The sequence below is a fragment of the Myotis myotis genome, unplaced genomic scaffold (genome assembly GCF_014108235.1).
Source record: "Myotis myotis isolate mMyoMyo1 unplaced genomic scaffold, mMyoMyo1.p scaffold_m19_p_17, whole genome shotgun sequence".
Classification (NCBI taxonomy): domain Eukaryota; kingdom Metazoa; phylum Chordata; class Mammalia; order Chiroptera; family Vespertilionidae; genus Myotis; species Myotis myotis.
Window position 1 is genome coordinate 22,142,751 of NW_023416321.1, and position 15,157 is coordinate 22,157,907.

At 37.6% G+C, this 15,157-nt stretch overlaps 1 protein-coding gene across 1 annotated transcript in view; it reads left to right on the forward strand.

Moving 5' to 3' along the window:
* Window positions 1-15,157, forward strand: part of APPBP2 (amyloid beta precursor protein binding protein 2) — a 51,384-nt gene that overhangs the window by 7,100 nt on the left and 29,127 nt on the right. Inside the window, exons 2-3 of the mRNA XM_036340257.1 lie at window positions 9,975-10,063; window positions 14,462-14,613. Coding sequence (XP_036196150.1) covers window positions 9,975-10,063; window positions 14,462-14,613 — 241 coding nt within the window. The remainder of the gene's footprint in view (window positions 1-9,974; window positions 10,064-14,461; window positions 14,614-15,157) is intronic.

Here is a 15,157-nt window from a genome sequence, read left to right on the forward strand (position 1 = left end):
CAGAAAGGAAGGGAGAGGGATAGTTAGAAACATTGATGAGAGGGAAACATCGATCAGATGCCTCCTGCACGCTCCCTACTGGGTATATGCCACAACCAAGGTACATGCCCTAGACCAGAATCGAACCTGGGACCCTTGAGTCTGCAGGCGGACGCTTCCCTATTGGGGATAGAACCCACAGCCTGGGAATGTGCCCTGGCCAGGAATTGAACTGTGACCTCCTGGTTCACTGGTCGACGCTCAACCACTGAGCCACACCATGTATCTAGATCAGTGGTTCTCAACTTTGGCTGCACATTAGAATCACCTGGGAATCTTTTTAAAATTCTGATTTCTGGGCCTCATCCTCCGGAAATTCTGTTTCTTTGTTACTAATGTTGTCGCCCCACCCCATAACAAAGAAACAGAATTTCTGGAGGATGAGGCCCAGAAATCAGGATTTTAAAAAGAGTCCCAGGTGATTCTAATGTGCAGCCAAGGTTGAGAACCACTGATCTAGATGGAAAGGTTATAATATGTCAACTCATCTCAGTTTAAGGTATGAATTTATCACAATTTGAATCAGACTCAGGATTTTATTGGATATAGGAAGCTGATTAAATACAAAATTTATCTGGAAGAATTACATGAAAATTAATGAGTCAAGGAAATTTTGAAGATGCACAATACTTAGGAGAGATTTGCATTATAAGACAGTCAATTATATTAGAAAGCTACATATTTTAAAACAGTGTAGCAGTGTCACAAAAACAGAGATAGATTGATTTGTAGAACATAGTAGACAGGAGCATTAGAGATCTTGCTGGGAAGATTTAGCCCGGCCCATGTTGCTCAGTGGTTGGCATCGACCTGTGAACCCAGAGGTCATGGTTGATTCCCCTTCAAGCACATTTCTGGGTTGTGGGCTCAGTCCCCGTAGGAGGAATGCATGGGGAGGGGGTGCGGTTGATGATTCTCTCTCATTGGTGTTTCTGTCTCTCCCTTCCTCTCCCTGAAATCAATAAAAAAATATATATTTATTTTTTAATAAAGAAGAAAGTAGACAGTCAAGATAAAAACCAAAGCATATTTAAGAATTTAGTATGTGATCAAGTTATGAGATGATGCTATATTATAAATAAGTGTGGGAAACATACAAAAATACCTTGGGCAACTGAGTGTTTGGGGGAAAAGTTAGACCTCTACTTTACACTGTTTACCAAAATGCATTCCCGGCGGTTAAAGACTTAAATATGGCAAATGAAATCATAAAAGAATCAGAATAAATTATTGAGTCAGTATCTCGTAGTGGGAAATGATTGAAATTTCTTTAAAGACATTATTTTTAAGGTAATTTACAGAATTTTAAAATGTCAAACATAAAAATAAATAATGTTATAAAAGGTGAAGTCCTCTGTTACTTGTCTTGCCAATACTAGAATGCCATTTTGTCATGGAGAAGGCTTTTCTAAGTATGAATTCAAAACCTAGGAGGAAAAAAAGAAATTGGTACTTTTGAGTACATAAAAAATTATAAGCACGTTTAAGAAGAAACTATGCAAATGACAGTATATGACAGATAAGAGATGAATTTCCTAATTCAGAAAGATCTATCACTAATGAGTACATAAAGGACAATCAGCTCACTTCCAGAAGTCCTAAACAGCCAGCACATAGAAGAGAAAAATATGAATAGCCAGTAAACATCAAAAGATGCTCAACTGGTCCTAACTGGTTTGGCTTAGTGGATAGAGCGTCGGCTTGCGGACTGAAGGGTCCCAGGTTCAATTCCGGTCAAGGGCATGTACCTTGGTTGTGGGCACATCCTCAGTGGGAGGTGTGCAGGAGGTGGCTAATCGATGTTTCTCTCTCATCTATGTTTCTGACTCTCTATCCCTTTCCCTTCCTCTCTGTAAAAAATCAATAAAATATATTTAAAAAAAAAAAAAAAGATGCTCAACTGAAATACAAAGTAAAATTCAGTATCACCCAGCCAAAGTGGCTCAATGGATTGAGTGTCGTCCCATGCACCAAGAGGTCACCAGTTCGATTCCTGGTCAGAGCACATGCCTGGGTTATGGGCTCGATCCCCAGTAGGGAGCCAGTAGGAGGCAGCCAATTGATGTTTCTATCTCTTCCTCTCTCTGTCTCTCTATAGTCAATAAAAACATGTAATTTTTTTTTTTTAAAGATACAGTATCAAGCTCTGGCTGGTGTGGCTCAATGGTTAGAATGAGAACCGAGGGGTATTGGGTTCGATTCCTGGTCAAAGTCATATTCCTGGTTTGCAGGTTCAATCCCTGGCACCAATCGGCACATGCAGGAGGCAACCAATCAATGTGTCTCTCTCATATCATTGTTTCTCCACCCCCCCCCCCTTCCTCACCCTCCTCCCTTCCTTCCTTCCACTCTAAAAAAAAAAAAAAAAATCAATGGGAAAAATAGCCTCAGGTGAGGATTAAGAAAAAATAAAATACATTCTCAAGCCAAAGCAATAATGAAGAAGAAAGAAAATCTGGAGGACTAAAACTACCAAATATCAAGCTGTAACAATAAGATAATATGGTATTGGCATATGGATAGGCAAATAGACCAGTGGAACAAAACAGTCCAGAACTAGACTGACACATATATTGTCACCTAATTTATGAAAAAGCAATTCAATGGGGAAAGGAAAATCAAATAAATGTTATTAGTCAATTAGGTATCCATATAGGAAAAAAAGATATCATGACTTTACCTTACACCAGCAATTTTCAACATTTTTCATCTCATGGCACACATAAACTAAATTCAGTAGCAAACCAAAAAATAGAATTTTTGCTGACCTGACCAAAAAATAGGTATAATTTTGGTTTATTCACACCAGATGACTATCGTATTAGCTGTTGTCATTTTTTTATTTGACAATCTAAGGCAGCCGTGGGCAAACTACGGCCCGCGGGCCGGATCCGGCCCCTTTGAAATGAATAAAACTAAAAAAAAAAAAAAAAAAAAAAGACCGTACCCTTTTATGTAATGATGTTTACTTTGAATTTATATTAGTTCACACAAACACTCCATCCATGCTTTTGTTCTGGCCCTCCGGTCCAGTTTAAGAACCCATTGTGGCCCTCGAGTCAAAAAGTTTGCCCACCCTGATCTAAGGGAAAAGTGATCAGTGCCTCAGCAGACAAACAAAAACTCCCACCACCTTCAGATACTTGGGTTTATTCAAAGAACAGTTGATGCTGCTGATAATTTATTTAGCTTGTTCCGGACCAACCTAATTCTTTCCAATTAAAAAACAAACAAACAGTAAAAGAGGTTAACATAATACTGATACCTAGACCTAAGATAAAAAGAAAGTCTCTAGAAAACCTCACATGAATTGTGAGGCAAAAGTTCTAAATAAAATAATCGCAAGTGCAAATCAGCAAGTCTCTTCATATAATTCACCATATTTTTTAAAATATATTGATTTTTTACAGAGAGGAGGGGAGAGGGATAGTTAGAAACATCGATGAGAGCCCTAACCGGTTTGGCTCAGTGGATAGAGCGTCGGCCTATGGACTGAAGAGTCCCGGGTTCGATTCCGGTCAAGGGCATGTACCTTGGTTGCGGGCACATTCCCAGAAGGGGGTGTGCAGGAGGCAGCTGATCGATGTTTCTTTCTCATCGATGTTTCTAACTCTCTATCCCTCTCCCTTCCTCTCTGTAAAAAATCAATAAAGTATATTTTTTAAAAAAAGGAAACATCGATGAGAGAGAAACATCGACCAGCTGCCTCCTGCACACTCCCTACTGAGGATGTGCTCGCAACCAAGGTACATGCCCTTGACCGGAATCGAACCTGGGACCGTTTAGTCCGCAGGCCGATGCTCTATCCACTGAGCCAAACCAGTTAGGGCTGTAATTCACCATATTAATAGGACAGAGGAAAACTGTCTTAGTTTTCCCCCATTGAACTTGAGGAATACACATTGACATTCTAAATATACATCTACTCAAAAGGTAAATTAAATACACATACCTAAACAAAAATACTTAGTTGTAGACACTTAGAGCATTCTGATTAAAATCAGGACAATAATAAGATAACTTCCATTATCAATATTATTAAATTTTTTTAAGTAAGGGCTTTCAGACTTAGTTCTGGAAATGTAAACTACATATTTAATATTCTTGAAGTGCTAATAAATACAGTTAGAGTAAAGAAAAAGCCAGCAAAATCAACTGAAAAGCTATCGCAATGAGATATTCAGTGAGGGGGATGATTACACATTTGTAATTAAAATTAAATTTTTCTACATGCAGTATAGGAAAGAATATATGTTACTTAAAATAACAACAGAAAACATGAATAGAGTAAATCCTAAAAGGAGATGTACATAAACCCAAAAGTCTTTAATAAATGTTGAAGAGAGATGTTGTTACTAGATTGGAAAATTTAGGGTTTTCTGACTATATATTCAATGTAGGCTTCAGCAGAATTTCAAAAACTTGTTTTGGAACCAAGTTTAATAACTTGAAGATGTGTAATGGGGAAATAAGTTAACTTCCATAACAAAGGATTAAAGTTTATGTAACATACTCAAAACTGCAAATAAGAAAAAAAAGGACTGAAAAGAAATGTGTCGTTACGCTGACAGTGATTATTCTCTTTTTTTAATCCTCACCCAAGGATATAATTTTTTAATTGATTTTTTATTTTAGAGAGAGAGGAAGGGAGAGAGAAACATCGATTGATCTGTTGCCTCCTGTACGTGCCCTGACCAGGGATCAAACCTGCAACCTAGGTATGTGCCCTGACTGGGAATCAAACTCTCAACCTTTTTGTGTATGGAATGATGCTCCAACCAAGCCATCGGGCCACGGCAATAGTGATTTCTGTCTCTCTCTCTCTCTCTCTCTCTCTCTCTCTCTCTCTCTTTTTGTTAATTCTCACCAGAGGATATTTTTTCCATTGCTTTTCAGAGAGTGGAAGGGAAGGAAGGAGGAGGAGAGGGGGGGAAAGAGATAAAGATAGAAATATTGATATGAGAGAGACACATTAACTGGGTGCCTCCCGCACCCCCCCTTTGGTGTGCTGGCCAGAGCTCTAACCAATGGGGAACACTGGCCAGGGCAACAGTGATTTTTCTCTTCATGGTAAAATCAAATGAATACTTTTTTTTAATAAAATTTTTCTAGATTTTTTAATTTTTCTAAAAATGTATGTAATTCTGAAATGAGAGGAAACAAATGTTTTAAAGTTGATTATTTAGAATATAGAATGTGTTTCTTATAACCATACTACCCTTTATTGTCTCATGGATATACTTCTAATTTTCACCACATTGGTAGTGAAGCTTTAAGAAAAGTTGAGAAATCTATTCAAATTTACAGATTACTTATGAGTTGGATATGGCTGGTTATCATTATTGGTTAGATCTTACATCTAACTAGATTTTTGTTTTAACCTTCCATTTATATCATAGTAGCATCTTCCACAATTAACACAATCATGCTATCTTGAAAATTAAACCATTAACACATCAAGTGAGCAATAGAGTTAAAGAATCTGGGTATTGGACATAAATTCATTCACATTACAATTGGAGGTGGGGGAAACTCTTATTTAATGGATGGTGGATCTAGTGGACAGCATATTTAAATTTACAGCATATTTAAACTTTAGTAAGTTAACTGTTTCTTGTGCTTTTTAAGGAAATGAACATGTCCACTTAAACCTTTGGCTTATTTGCCAATAAGCAAAGCAGTTTTGCCCTGCAAGATATGAAAAATCATGTTGTTCAGTTGTATTGAAAAAGAAAAGTATGACAGAGTGTAAAGCAGCTGAGAAATTAAAATGCAAATGTTAATAAGCAAGAAATTTGCCCGGCTGGCGTGGCTCAGTGGTTGAGTGTTAACCTATGAACCAGGAGGTCACGGTTTGATTTCCAGTCAGGGCACATGCCCAGGTTATGGGCTCAATCCCCAGTGTGAGGCATGCAGAAGGCAGCCAATTAATGATTCTCTCTTTAGAATTCAACAGAAATTTATCCTTGGAGTGAGCATTTTATTATGTTTCTAAAATACTCTACCTACCTCTACTGTATAATCTGTGAACATTGTTTTTCTACTCTGACAGATTCTAAAATTTTTGAGATGAAAGAACAATTCCTACTGACTTTGTATTACTGTGGTGACCTTGGTCATCACCATATCCCCAGTACCTAGCACAGTGCTTTACACAAATGTTCCTGATATTTATTAAGTTAATGAAAACAAATAAGTAGGATGTTCCTAGCTATAATATTTTGCCTTTGATGTGAAAATTACAGAGATAAAACAGGTTCAGTAAGATAAGAGTTTCATGTAATGAAAATGCCAGGGTACTTGGTAAAATACCTGATGTTAAAAATAGGAAACACTTGCTTTTCTCTATAACTTTAAGCAGCTATTATTTAAAATTTGTTCTTGATTTTTTTCATTTAGGAACTGGCACTTTATGTTCTTCATGACTCTAGGTTATTAAGTTTGCATTTAAATTTGTTCTCAGTTTATTGCATAAGCACTGTTCTATATAGAGTACTGTAGAGACAGGGCAGAAGGCTGCCTAGTAAATGTTTCTCATTAAGGTGCTTACAGTCTAGTCTACTTGGGGAGACAGTAAGTAACTGTGAAATCAGGGTTTTTCTCTTAGTGTCAGATTCATCAGAGGAATTGGGGCAATTTCAATAAATAATGATAAACTCCAGAGTAGAGACTGTCTTGAATTATTTTTCCTTAGGTTCTGAGTTCCATCCAAAGTAGACCTCTGCCCATTTTGATTATACATTCAGAAAATAATCAATGTATATTAAGCACTAGACGCTGTGATAGGTATTGGGAATATAGTGGTGACAACGGTCACCTCATAGAGTGCAGAGTGTATTGGAGTGACATGTTTAACAAATTATTGTTTAAGTGCATGTGTGCACTCATGTCTTGATGCTACTTACTATGGAGGAAAAATCATGAGAAAGTATAACAAGGAACAGAATTTAGATTGGGGAATTAAGTGACATCCTAGTTGAGACCTTTAGGATGAGTTACAAATTAACCAGGTAAAGAATCATGGCACCAGTGCTTTATGTGGAGGCAGCAGTATGTGTGCAAAAGTCATGAGGTGAGCTAAAGCTAAAAGAAAGCTAATGTGTCAAGAATGTAGGGGATAGGGAGAAAGAGTGGTAAAAGATGAGATTTGAAAGATAGGCAGGATCAGATACTTTCAGAGACTTAAAGGCCACATTAAATATTTTGGATTTTGTTCACTTTGAGGGTTCCACTGAAAGGTTTTAAAAGAAATGGCATGAAATAATTTACTTTTTTGAAAAGATCGTTTGGCTACTATGTGGACAATTGATTACAGGGCCAACAGGAGTAATGGAGAGTGCACTTCTGCCAGACCTTTGCTGTAATCCAGATGAAAGATGAGGAGAGTGGAGATAAAAGATTTTATATACAAATCCTATACCATAGATGTACATTTTGTTGAATATCATTCAGATTTTTAAAAAAACTTATGCATATGTAATGGTAGATATAGAACTTAGAAACAAAAGTGGAATTATATTGCCCTAACCAATTTGGCTCAGTGGATAGAGCGTAGACCTGCTGACTGAAGGGTCCCAGGTTCGATTCCAGTTAAGGGCACATGCTCGGTCCCCAGTTGAGGGCATGCAGGAAGCAACCTGTCAATAATTCCCTCTCATCATTGGTGTTTCTCTCTCTCCCTCTTCCTTCCTCTCTGAAATCAATAAAAATATATTTTACAAAAAGTGGAATTATATTACTCAAATTTTTCTGAAACTTGTTTTATGTATCATGGTAATTTTTTCTTGATAACAACCCCTTTTCATTTCTGAAGGTTTTGCTATATAATGACTCAGAGGTAACAGTTTTAAACGTGAGTGAGCCACACAACTTTCATAGATTGTGTATATGATCCTCCCTCCCTCCTTCCTTCCTTCCTTCCTTCTTCTCTTTCCTTCCTTTCTTCCTTTCTTCCTTTCTTTCTTTCTTTCTTTCTTTCTTTCTTTCTTTCTTTCTTTCTTTCTTTCTTTCTTTCTATTATTATTATTACTTAAAAATGTATTTTTATTGATTTCAGAGAGAAAGGGAGAGAGAGATTGAAACATCAGTGATAAGAGAGAATCATTAGTCGGCTGCCACCTGCACACCCCCCACTGGGGGTCAAGCCCGTAACCTGGGCATGTGCCCTTGACCAGAATTGAACCCGGGACTCTTTGGTTCGCAGACCTACGCTCTATTCACTGAGTGAAACTGGCTAGGGCTGGACTCAATTTCTTTTATATCTTTCTCTAAAGTTTTATAAATTTTTGTTTTGAGGAATTAGTCTAAATTATTTATATGCTAATTAGATGTTAAGACTAAGCTGTTCACTTTTTGCCTGTGATAATTTTGAATTGATTTGGAAAGGTTTTTATCCCCATCTTTATTTCTCTGGGTTTGGGGCTTTCCTGCATTGCCCTTGCAATAATTGCCTTCGGTTTTCTATAAGACGTTTTAATGTTTATTTAATATATACATAACACTTTGTATTACTTAATCATGTACCTGATACTGTTTTACAAATACTAATTTTTTATTTTATTTTTCAACTACAGTTGACATTCAGTATTATATTAGTTTCAGGTGTACAGTGTAGTGGTTAGATAATCATATACTTTACAAAGTGATCCCCAATAATTCATATACCCACCTGGCACCATACATAATTATTATAATACTACAGGGCTGGCGCATGGATTCGTGCACCAGTGGGGTCCCTTGGCCTGGCTTGCGGGGATCAGGCCAAAATTGGCTCTCCGACATCCCCCAAGGGGTCGTGGATTGCGAGAGGGCACAAGCCAGGCCGAGGGACCCCACCGAAGCATGATCAGGGCTGAGGAGGGACCAAGGGAGAGCTTCAGGGCATGTCCGGCCCATCTCGCCCAGTCCTGATCAGCCAGACCCCGGCAGCAAGCTAACCTACCAGTCGTAGTGTCTGCTCCCTGGTGGTCAGTGTGCATCATAGCAACTGGTTGAATGGTCAAACTGTTGGACCCTTAGCATGTTAGGCTTTTATATATAGAGATTATTGACTATGTTTCCTATGCTGTACTTTACATCCCGATGACTATTTTGCAACTGCCAATTTGTACTACTTTTTAAAAATATATATATTTTTATTGATTTCAGAGAGGAAGAGAGAGACAGAAACATCACTGATGATAGGGAATCATTGATCAGCTGCCTCCTGCACGACCCCCACTGGGGACCGAGCCTGCAACCCAGGCATGTGCCTTTGACTGGAATCGAACCTGGGACCCTTCACTCTGCAGGCCGACACTCTATGCATTGAGCCAAACCGGCTAGGGCCAATTTGTACTTCTTAATCCTTTCACCTTTTTCACCCAGCCCCTCAACCTTCTTCCCCTCTGGAACCAATAGTTCTCTGCATCAATGAGTCTGTTTCTGTCTTGTTTATATATTTTGTTCTTTAGAGTCTACATATATCATATACATATAACTAATTTCTAACAATCAGATACAACTGTTAAAATGCTTTTATATGAATTGTATAAATTTGTTTATTTAGTGTTACTTTTCTCTTAGCACAAGCATCTTTCCTGATATTACTATGTAATCATACCAACTTTGAGTAGTATTCATTAAATTCATCAAATTATATTCATAAGTATTCTTTTTAAAATATATATTTTATTGATTTTTTTACAGAGAGGAAGGGAGAAGGATAGAGAGTTAGAAACATCGATCAGCTGCCTCCTGCACACCCCCTACTGGGGATGTGCCCACAACCAAGGTACATGCCCTTGACCGGAATCGAACCTGGGACCCTTGAGTCCGCAGGCCAACGCTCTATCCACTGAGCCAAACCGGTTAGGGCTTCATAAGTATTCTTAAAGTAGAGATTAAAATTAAATTAAAAAATTTTAATTATCTCCTTGTTGTTTTTTTTATTTCAGCTTTACCAACAGGGACGCTTATGTCAACTGGGCAGTGAATTTTGTGAATTGGAAGTTTTTGCTAAAGTACTGAGAGCTCTGGATAAAAGGTAAACTTATTTTTTTTTTTTTTATATTGTGGTAAACTGTACATAAACTAAATTTTACTATAGCAACTATTTTTAAGTATGCAATTCAGTGGCATTAAGTACAGTCACATTGTTATGAAGCCATTAATACCACCATTGCTTTCAAAAAAGGGAGACCAAATTCATCTTCCCCATTGTGGCTATTCACATGTAGTAGGAGCCACGTGTAGGTATAGGTGACATGGCTTTTGATTGTACTTACTGTTCTCTTTAGTGTTCTTCCCTAAATTTGCTTTAAATGCCTTCTTTTTTCCCCCCAACCGACATTTCTAGGAAAACAAGAATATAGTTTTATAAAATACTGCTAATCTCTAATATGAAGTTGTGAAGTTATTTCATTTGTTCAGCAAATTCTTGTTTAATGCTCAGCATATGTCATGTACTATTCTAGATGCTGGGGTTTCAGCAGTGAAAAAGATCTAGTGACATCTTTTCCTCATGGATTTTGTTTGTTTTGTTTTGTTTTATTTTGTTTTTGTTAATCCTCACTCGATGATATTTTTCCCATTGATTTTTTAGAGAGAGTGGAAGGGAAAGAGGGAGAGAGGGGAAGAGAGTGAAAGAGAGAAAGATCAATGTGAGAGAAATAACAGATTGGTTGCTTCCCGCTTTCACCCCCACTGGGGAATGAATCTGCAACCCAGGTATCTGCCATTGACCAAGAATTGAACATTAGACCTTTCAATGCTCGACCTATGCTGTACCACTGAGCCACAATGGCTAGGGCTTCCTCATGGATTTTTTTATTTTAGAGAGGGATGATAGACTAAGTATAGAATTCATATGATTTCACTTTTTAAGGATAACGTTAAAATACAAACCTCTGTGTTAACTATGTAGATAAACTTCTTGGTTAGTTGATTAATTAAAATTAGTCTATAAAAAAATAATACAGCCTAACCGGTTTGGCTCAGTGGATAGAGCATCTGCCTGCGGACTGAAGGGTCCCAGGTTCGATTCCAGTCAAGGGCATGTACCTTGGCCGCAGGCACATCCCCAGTTTGGGGGTGTGCAGGAGGCAGCTGATCGATGTTTCTAACTCTCTATCCCTCTCCCTTCCTCTCTGTAAAAAAATCAATAAAATATATTAAAAAAAATAATAATACATGTGCCCTGGCAGTTGTGGCTCAGTTGATTGAGTGTAATGCCATGCACCAAGAGGTTGCTGATTTGATTCCTGGTCTGACACATGCCCATGTTGCAGGCTTGATCCTCAGTAGAGGGCATGCAGAAGGCAGCTGATAGATGTTTCTCTCTCCCTCTCCCTCTTTCTCAATAAAAACATATTTTAAAATATAATTATAGATGAGAACTACATTTTGGTAAAAGAAGGCTATAGAAAAACTTTTAAGTAATTTTTATTTATTTTGAGGGAGAAACATCAATTTGTTGTTCCACTTATTTATGCATTCATTGGTTGATTCTTGTGTGGCACTGACTGAGGATTGAACCTGCAACTTTGGCATATCAGGACTACACTAACCAAGGGAGCTACTCAGTAGTTGTAGCCCGGCTGGTGTGATTCAGTGGTTGAGCATCATGATACCTATGAACCAGGAGGTCACAGTTCAATTCTCAGTCAGGACACATGCTCCGGTTGTGGGCTCAATCCCCAGTGGGGGGCATGCAGGAGGCAGTAATCAATGATTCTCTCTCATCATTGATGTTTCTATCTCCCTCTCACTTCCTCTCTGAAATCGATAAAAATATATTTTTAAAAAAGCATTCTCTAAAGTTTAGCTTTCTGGAATTTTGATGTTGATAGACAATTTTAAACATGGTCATTCTAAAGACATAGTGGAATATTTCTCTTCCATCTCTCAGGTTATCTTTCACCAAGTCCAGATCCCTTGTTAAGTATTTAATATACAGGGTAGGGTAAGAGCAGGTTTACAGATGTTTGTATGGAAAATAATACAGTCCTATATAATAAAAGGCTAATAATATGCAAATCAACCCAATGGTGGAACGACTGGTCACTATGACATGCACTGACCACCAGGGGGCAGACGCTCAACATAGGAGCTGCCCCCTGGTGGTCAGTATGCTCCCACAAGGGGAGCGCCGCTCAGCCAGAAGCCGGGCTCACAGCTGGCAAGCACAGCGGCTGGAGCCTCTCCTGCCTTTGCGGCAGTGCTAAGGATGAACGATTGCTGGCTTAGATTGCTGGCTTAGGCCTATCAGTTGGACATCCCCCGAGGGCTCCTGGACAGCAAGAGGCCGCAGGATGGGCTGAGGGGACTCCCCCTCCCCCCCCTCCCCCCCACAAGTGCACCAGGAATTTCTTGCACTGGGCCTTTAGTAATTAATAAATAATACAAAAATAAACTATGTTTTGCATGCTCACAACTGTAAACCTTTTGCACCACCCTGTATTTGTGAAAATAAAAGCACATAGTTGACATTTTCCCCCTTTATGCAAAGCAGTGACTCCGTTATCTAGAACATTTTCATTACCTCACAAGAAATCCTATACCTATTAACAGTCACTTCCTATTTCCTTTTACTCCTAGTCTCTGGCCTATTGTTAATAATCTACTTTCTGTATCTGGATTTACCTATTGTACACATTTCATACAATATATAGTCTTTTGTGACTGGCTTTTTTTACTTCCTGTAATGTTTTCAAGGTTCATTCAAGTTGTTACTTATATTGGTATTTTTTTCTATTTTATAGTTGAATAAATTTCCATTGTATGGATATATGGATTTGTTTATCTAATCATCTGCTGATGAACATTTCAGTTGTTTCCCCCTTTTGGCAATTATGAATAATGCTACTATGAATTGAATGTTCCTGGACAAGATTTGGTGTGGACATGTTTTTAATTCTCTTGTATATAACTAGTTATAAACATATGACAGCCCTATGTTTAACTTTTTGAATAACCTATAAACTGTTTTCCACAGCAGCTATACCATTTTTCCTTTCTATCACCAATGTATGAGGGTTCTAATTTTTCTGTATCCTTGCCATTACTTTTTTTTTTCTTGGCATTACTATATATATATATATATATATACACACATATATATGTGTATATATATACATATCTTTATGTGTGTGTATATATATGTATATATGTATATTGATTTCAGAGAGGAAGGGACATAGAGAGAGAAACATCAATGATGAGAGAGGATCATTCATTGCTGCCTTCTGTAGGCCCCCTACTGGGGGTCGAGCCCACAACATGGGCATGTGCCCTTAACTGGAATTGAACCTGTGACTTCAGTCTGCAGGCCAACGCTCTATCCACTGAGCAAAACCAGCCAGGGCTTAGCTTTACTTTTAAACAAAATTATTATAGCCATTCTGGCAGATATGATGTGGTATATCATTATGATTTTGATTTGCTTTTCCCTAATGACTAATGATCAACATCTTGTGCTTATTAGCCATTTGTATATTTTGGAGAACTATTGAAATCCATTGCTCTTTTTAAAAAATTAAATTTATTGGAGTGACATTGATTAATAAAATTATATAGTTTTCAAGTATACAATTCTATGACACATCATCTGTATATTACATTGTATGTTCACCATCCAGAGTCAAATCTTTCGTCACCATATATTTGACCTTTCCTTTATGCTTTGCTATTCCTCATCCCCCTTTCCTCTAGCAACCACCATACTGTTGTCTGAGTTTTTGTTTGTTTTTCTTATTCATTTGTTGCGTTCAGTTTTATATTCCACATATGAGTGAAATCATATGGTTCTTGACTTTTTCTGTCTAACTTATTTTGCTTAGAATGATATTCTCAAGATCATCCATGTTGACATGAAGGCAATATTTCATTTTTTCTTATCATTGCTCATTTTGTAAATTGGGTTATCATTATATTAGAAGCCAATTTGGTTTATAAAACTGATGTTAAAAGTTAGTTTTATTCTGCCGAAACCGGTTTGGCTCAGTGGATAGAGCGTTGGCCTGCGGACTGAAGGGTCCCAGGTTCGATTCCGGTTAAGGGCGTGTGCCTGGGTTGCGGGCGCGTCCCCAGTGGGAGATGTGCAGGAGGCGGCTGATCGATGTTTCTCTCTCATCGATGTTTCTAACTCTCTATCTCTCTCCCTTCCTCTCTGTAAAAAATCAATAAAATATTTAAAAAAAAAAAAAAAGTTAGTTTTATTCTTTATTGCCATAAATTTACCCATACAGGATCACTGAGTGATTCACTGATTAAAGATACTAGGCTAAATTGTGAATTATGGCTTCATAATTCTTAAGGCAAAAAGCCTTTTTTCTTACTTCATCTTGGAAAATAATTATACAATTATTTTTAAAAAGCAAGCTAGCACTTTCTGAAAAGACAAAATACATTACCTTTATAAAATAACCTTTTCCTTCTCTTTCAGACATTTGCTTCATCATTGTTTCCAGGCTTTGATGGATCATGGTGTGAAAGTTGCTTCAGTCTTAGCCTACTCATTTAGCAGAAGGTGCTCCTATATAGCAGAATCAGATGCTGCAGTAAAGGAAAAAGCCATTCAAGTGGGCTTTGTTTTAGGTAAGTAATGGTAAAATAGAGGAGTGTTTTGTTCTGTGACATAACTCATAATTAAACCTGCTAACAATAAAGGATTCTCCCAGGATAGTCCCAAAGTCTACAAAAGGAGGTTGTGAGAAAAACATCAGAAAAAGTAGGTGTGATTTGTTGAACATTAACTTTGCGCCAAGCACTATACTAGCCATTTAAGTGCTGTCTTTCTAAATCCTCATGACATTCCAGTATTGGTATTAATAGCATTTTACAAATGAGGAAACGGACTAAAAAAATGTAAAGTAACTTGCTCAGTTCACATAGCTAGTGGTAGTACTATGCTTTGTATGGACTACCTACATACTAGAATCCTGTGTCTAAATGATTTCCAGGCACATATCTTTCTACCATGTCATGCAGCCACCAGCCTCTTTCACCAGCTTACTGTATGCAGGGTCATGGGACTTAATTCTTTTGGGACCTCAGTTTTTCCATCTCTAAAATGAGAGTAATTCTAAATATCTTTGTGGGAGTGTTATACTGACAACATAAACAGGATTTTGAGGTTTTG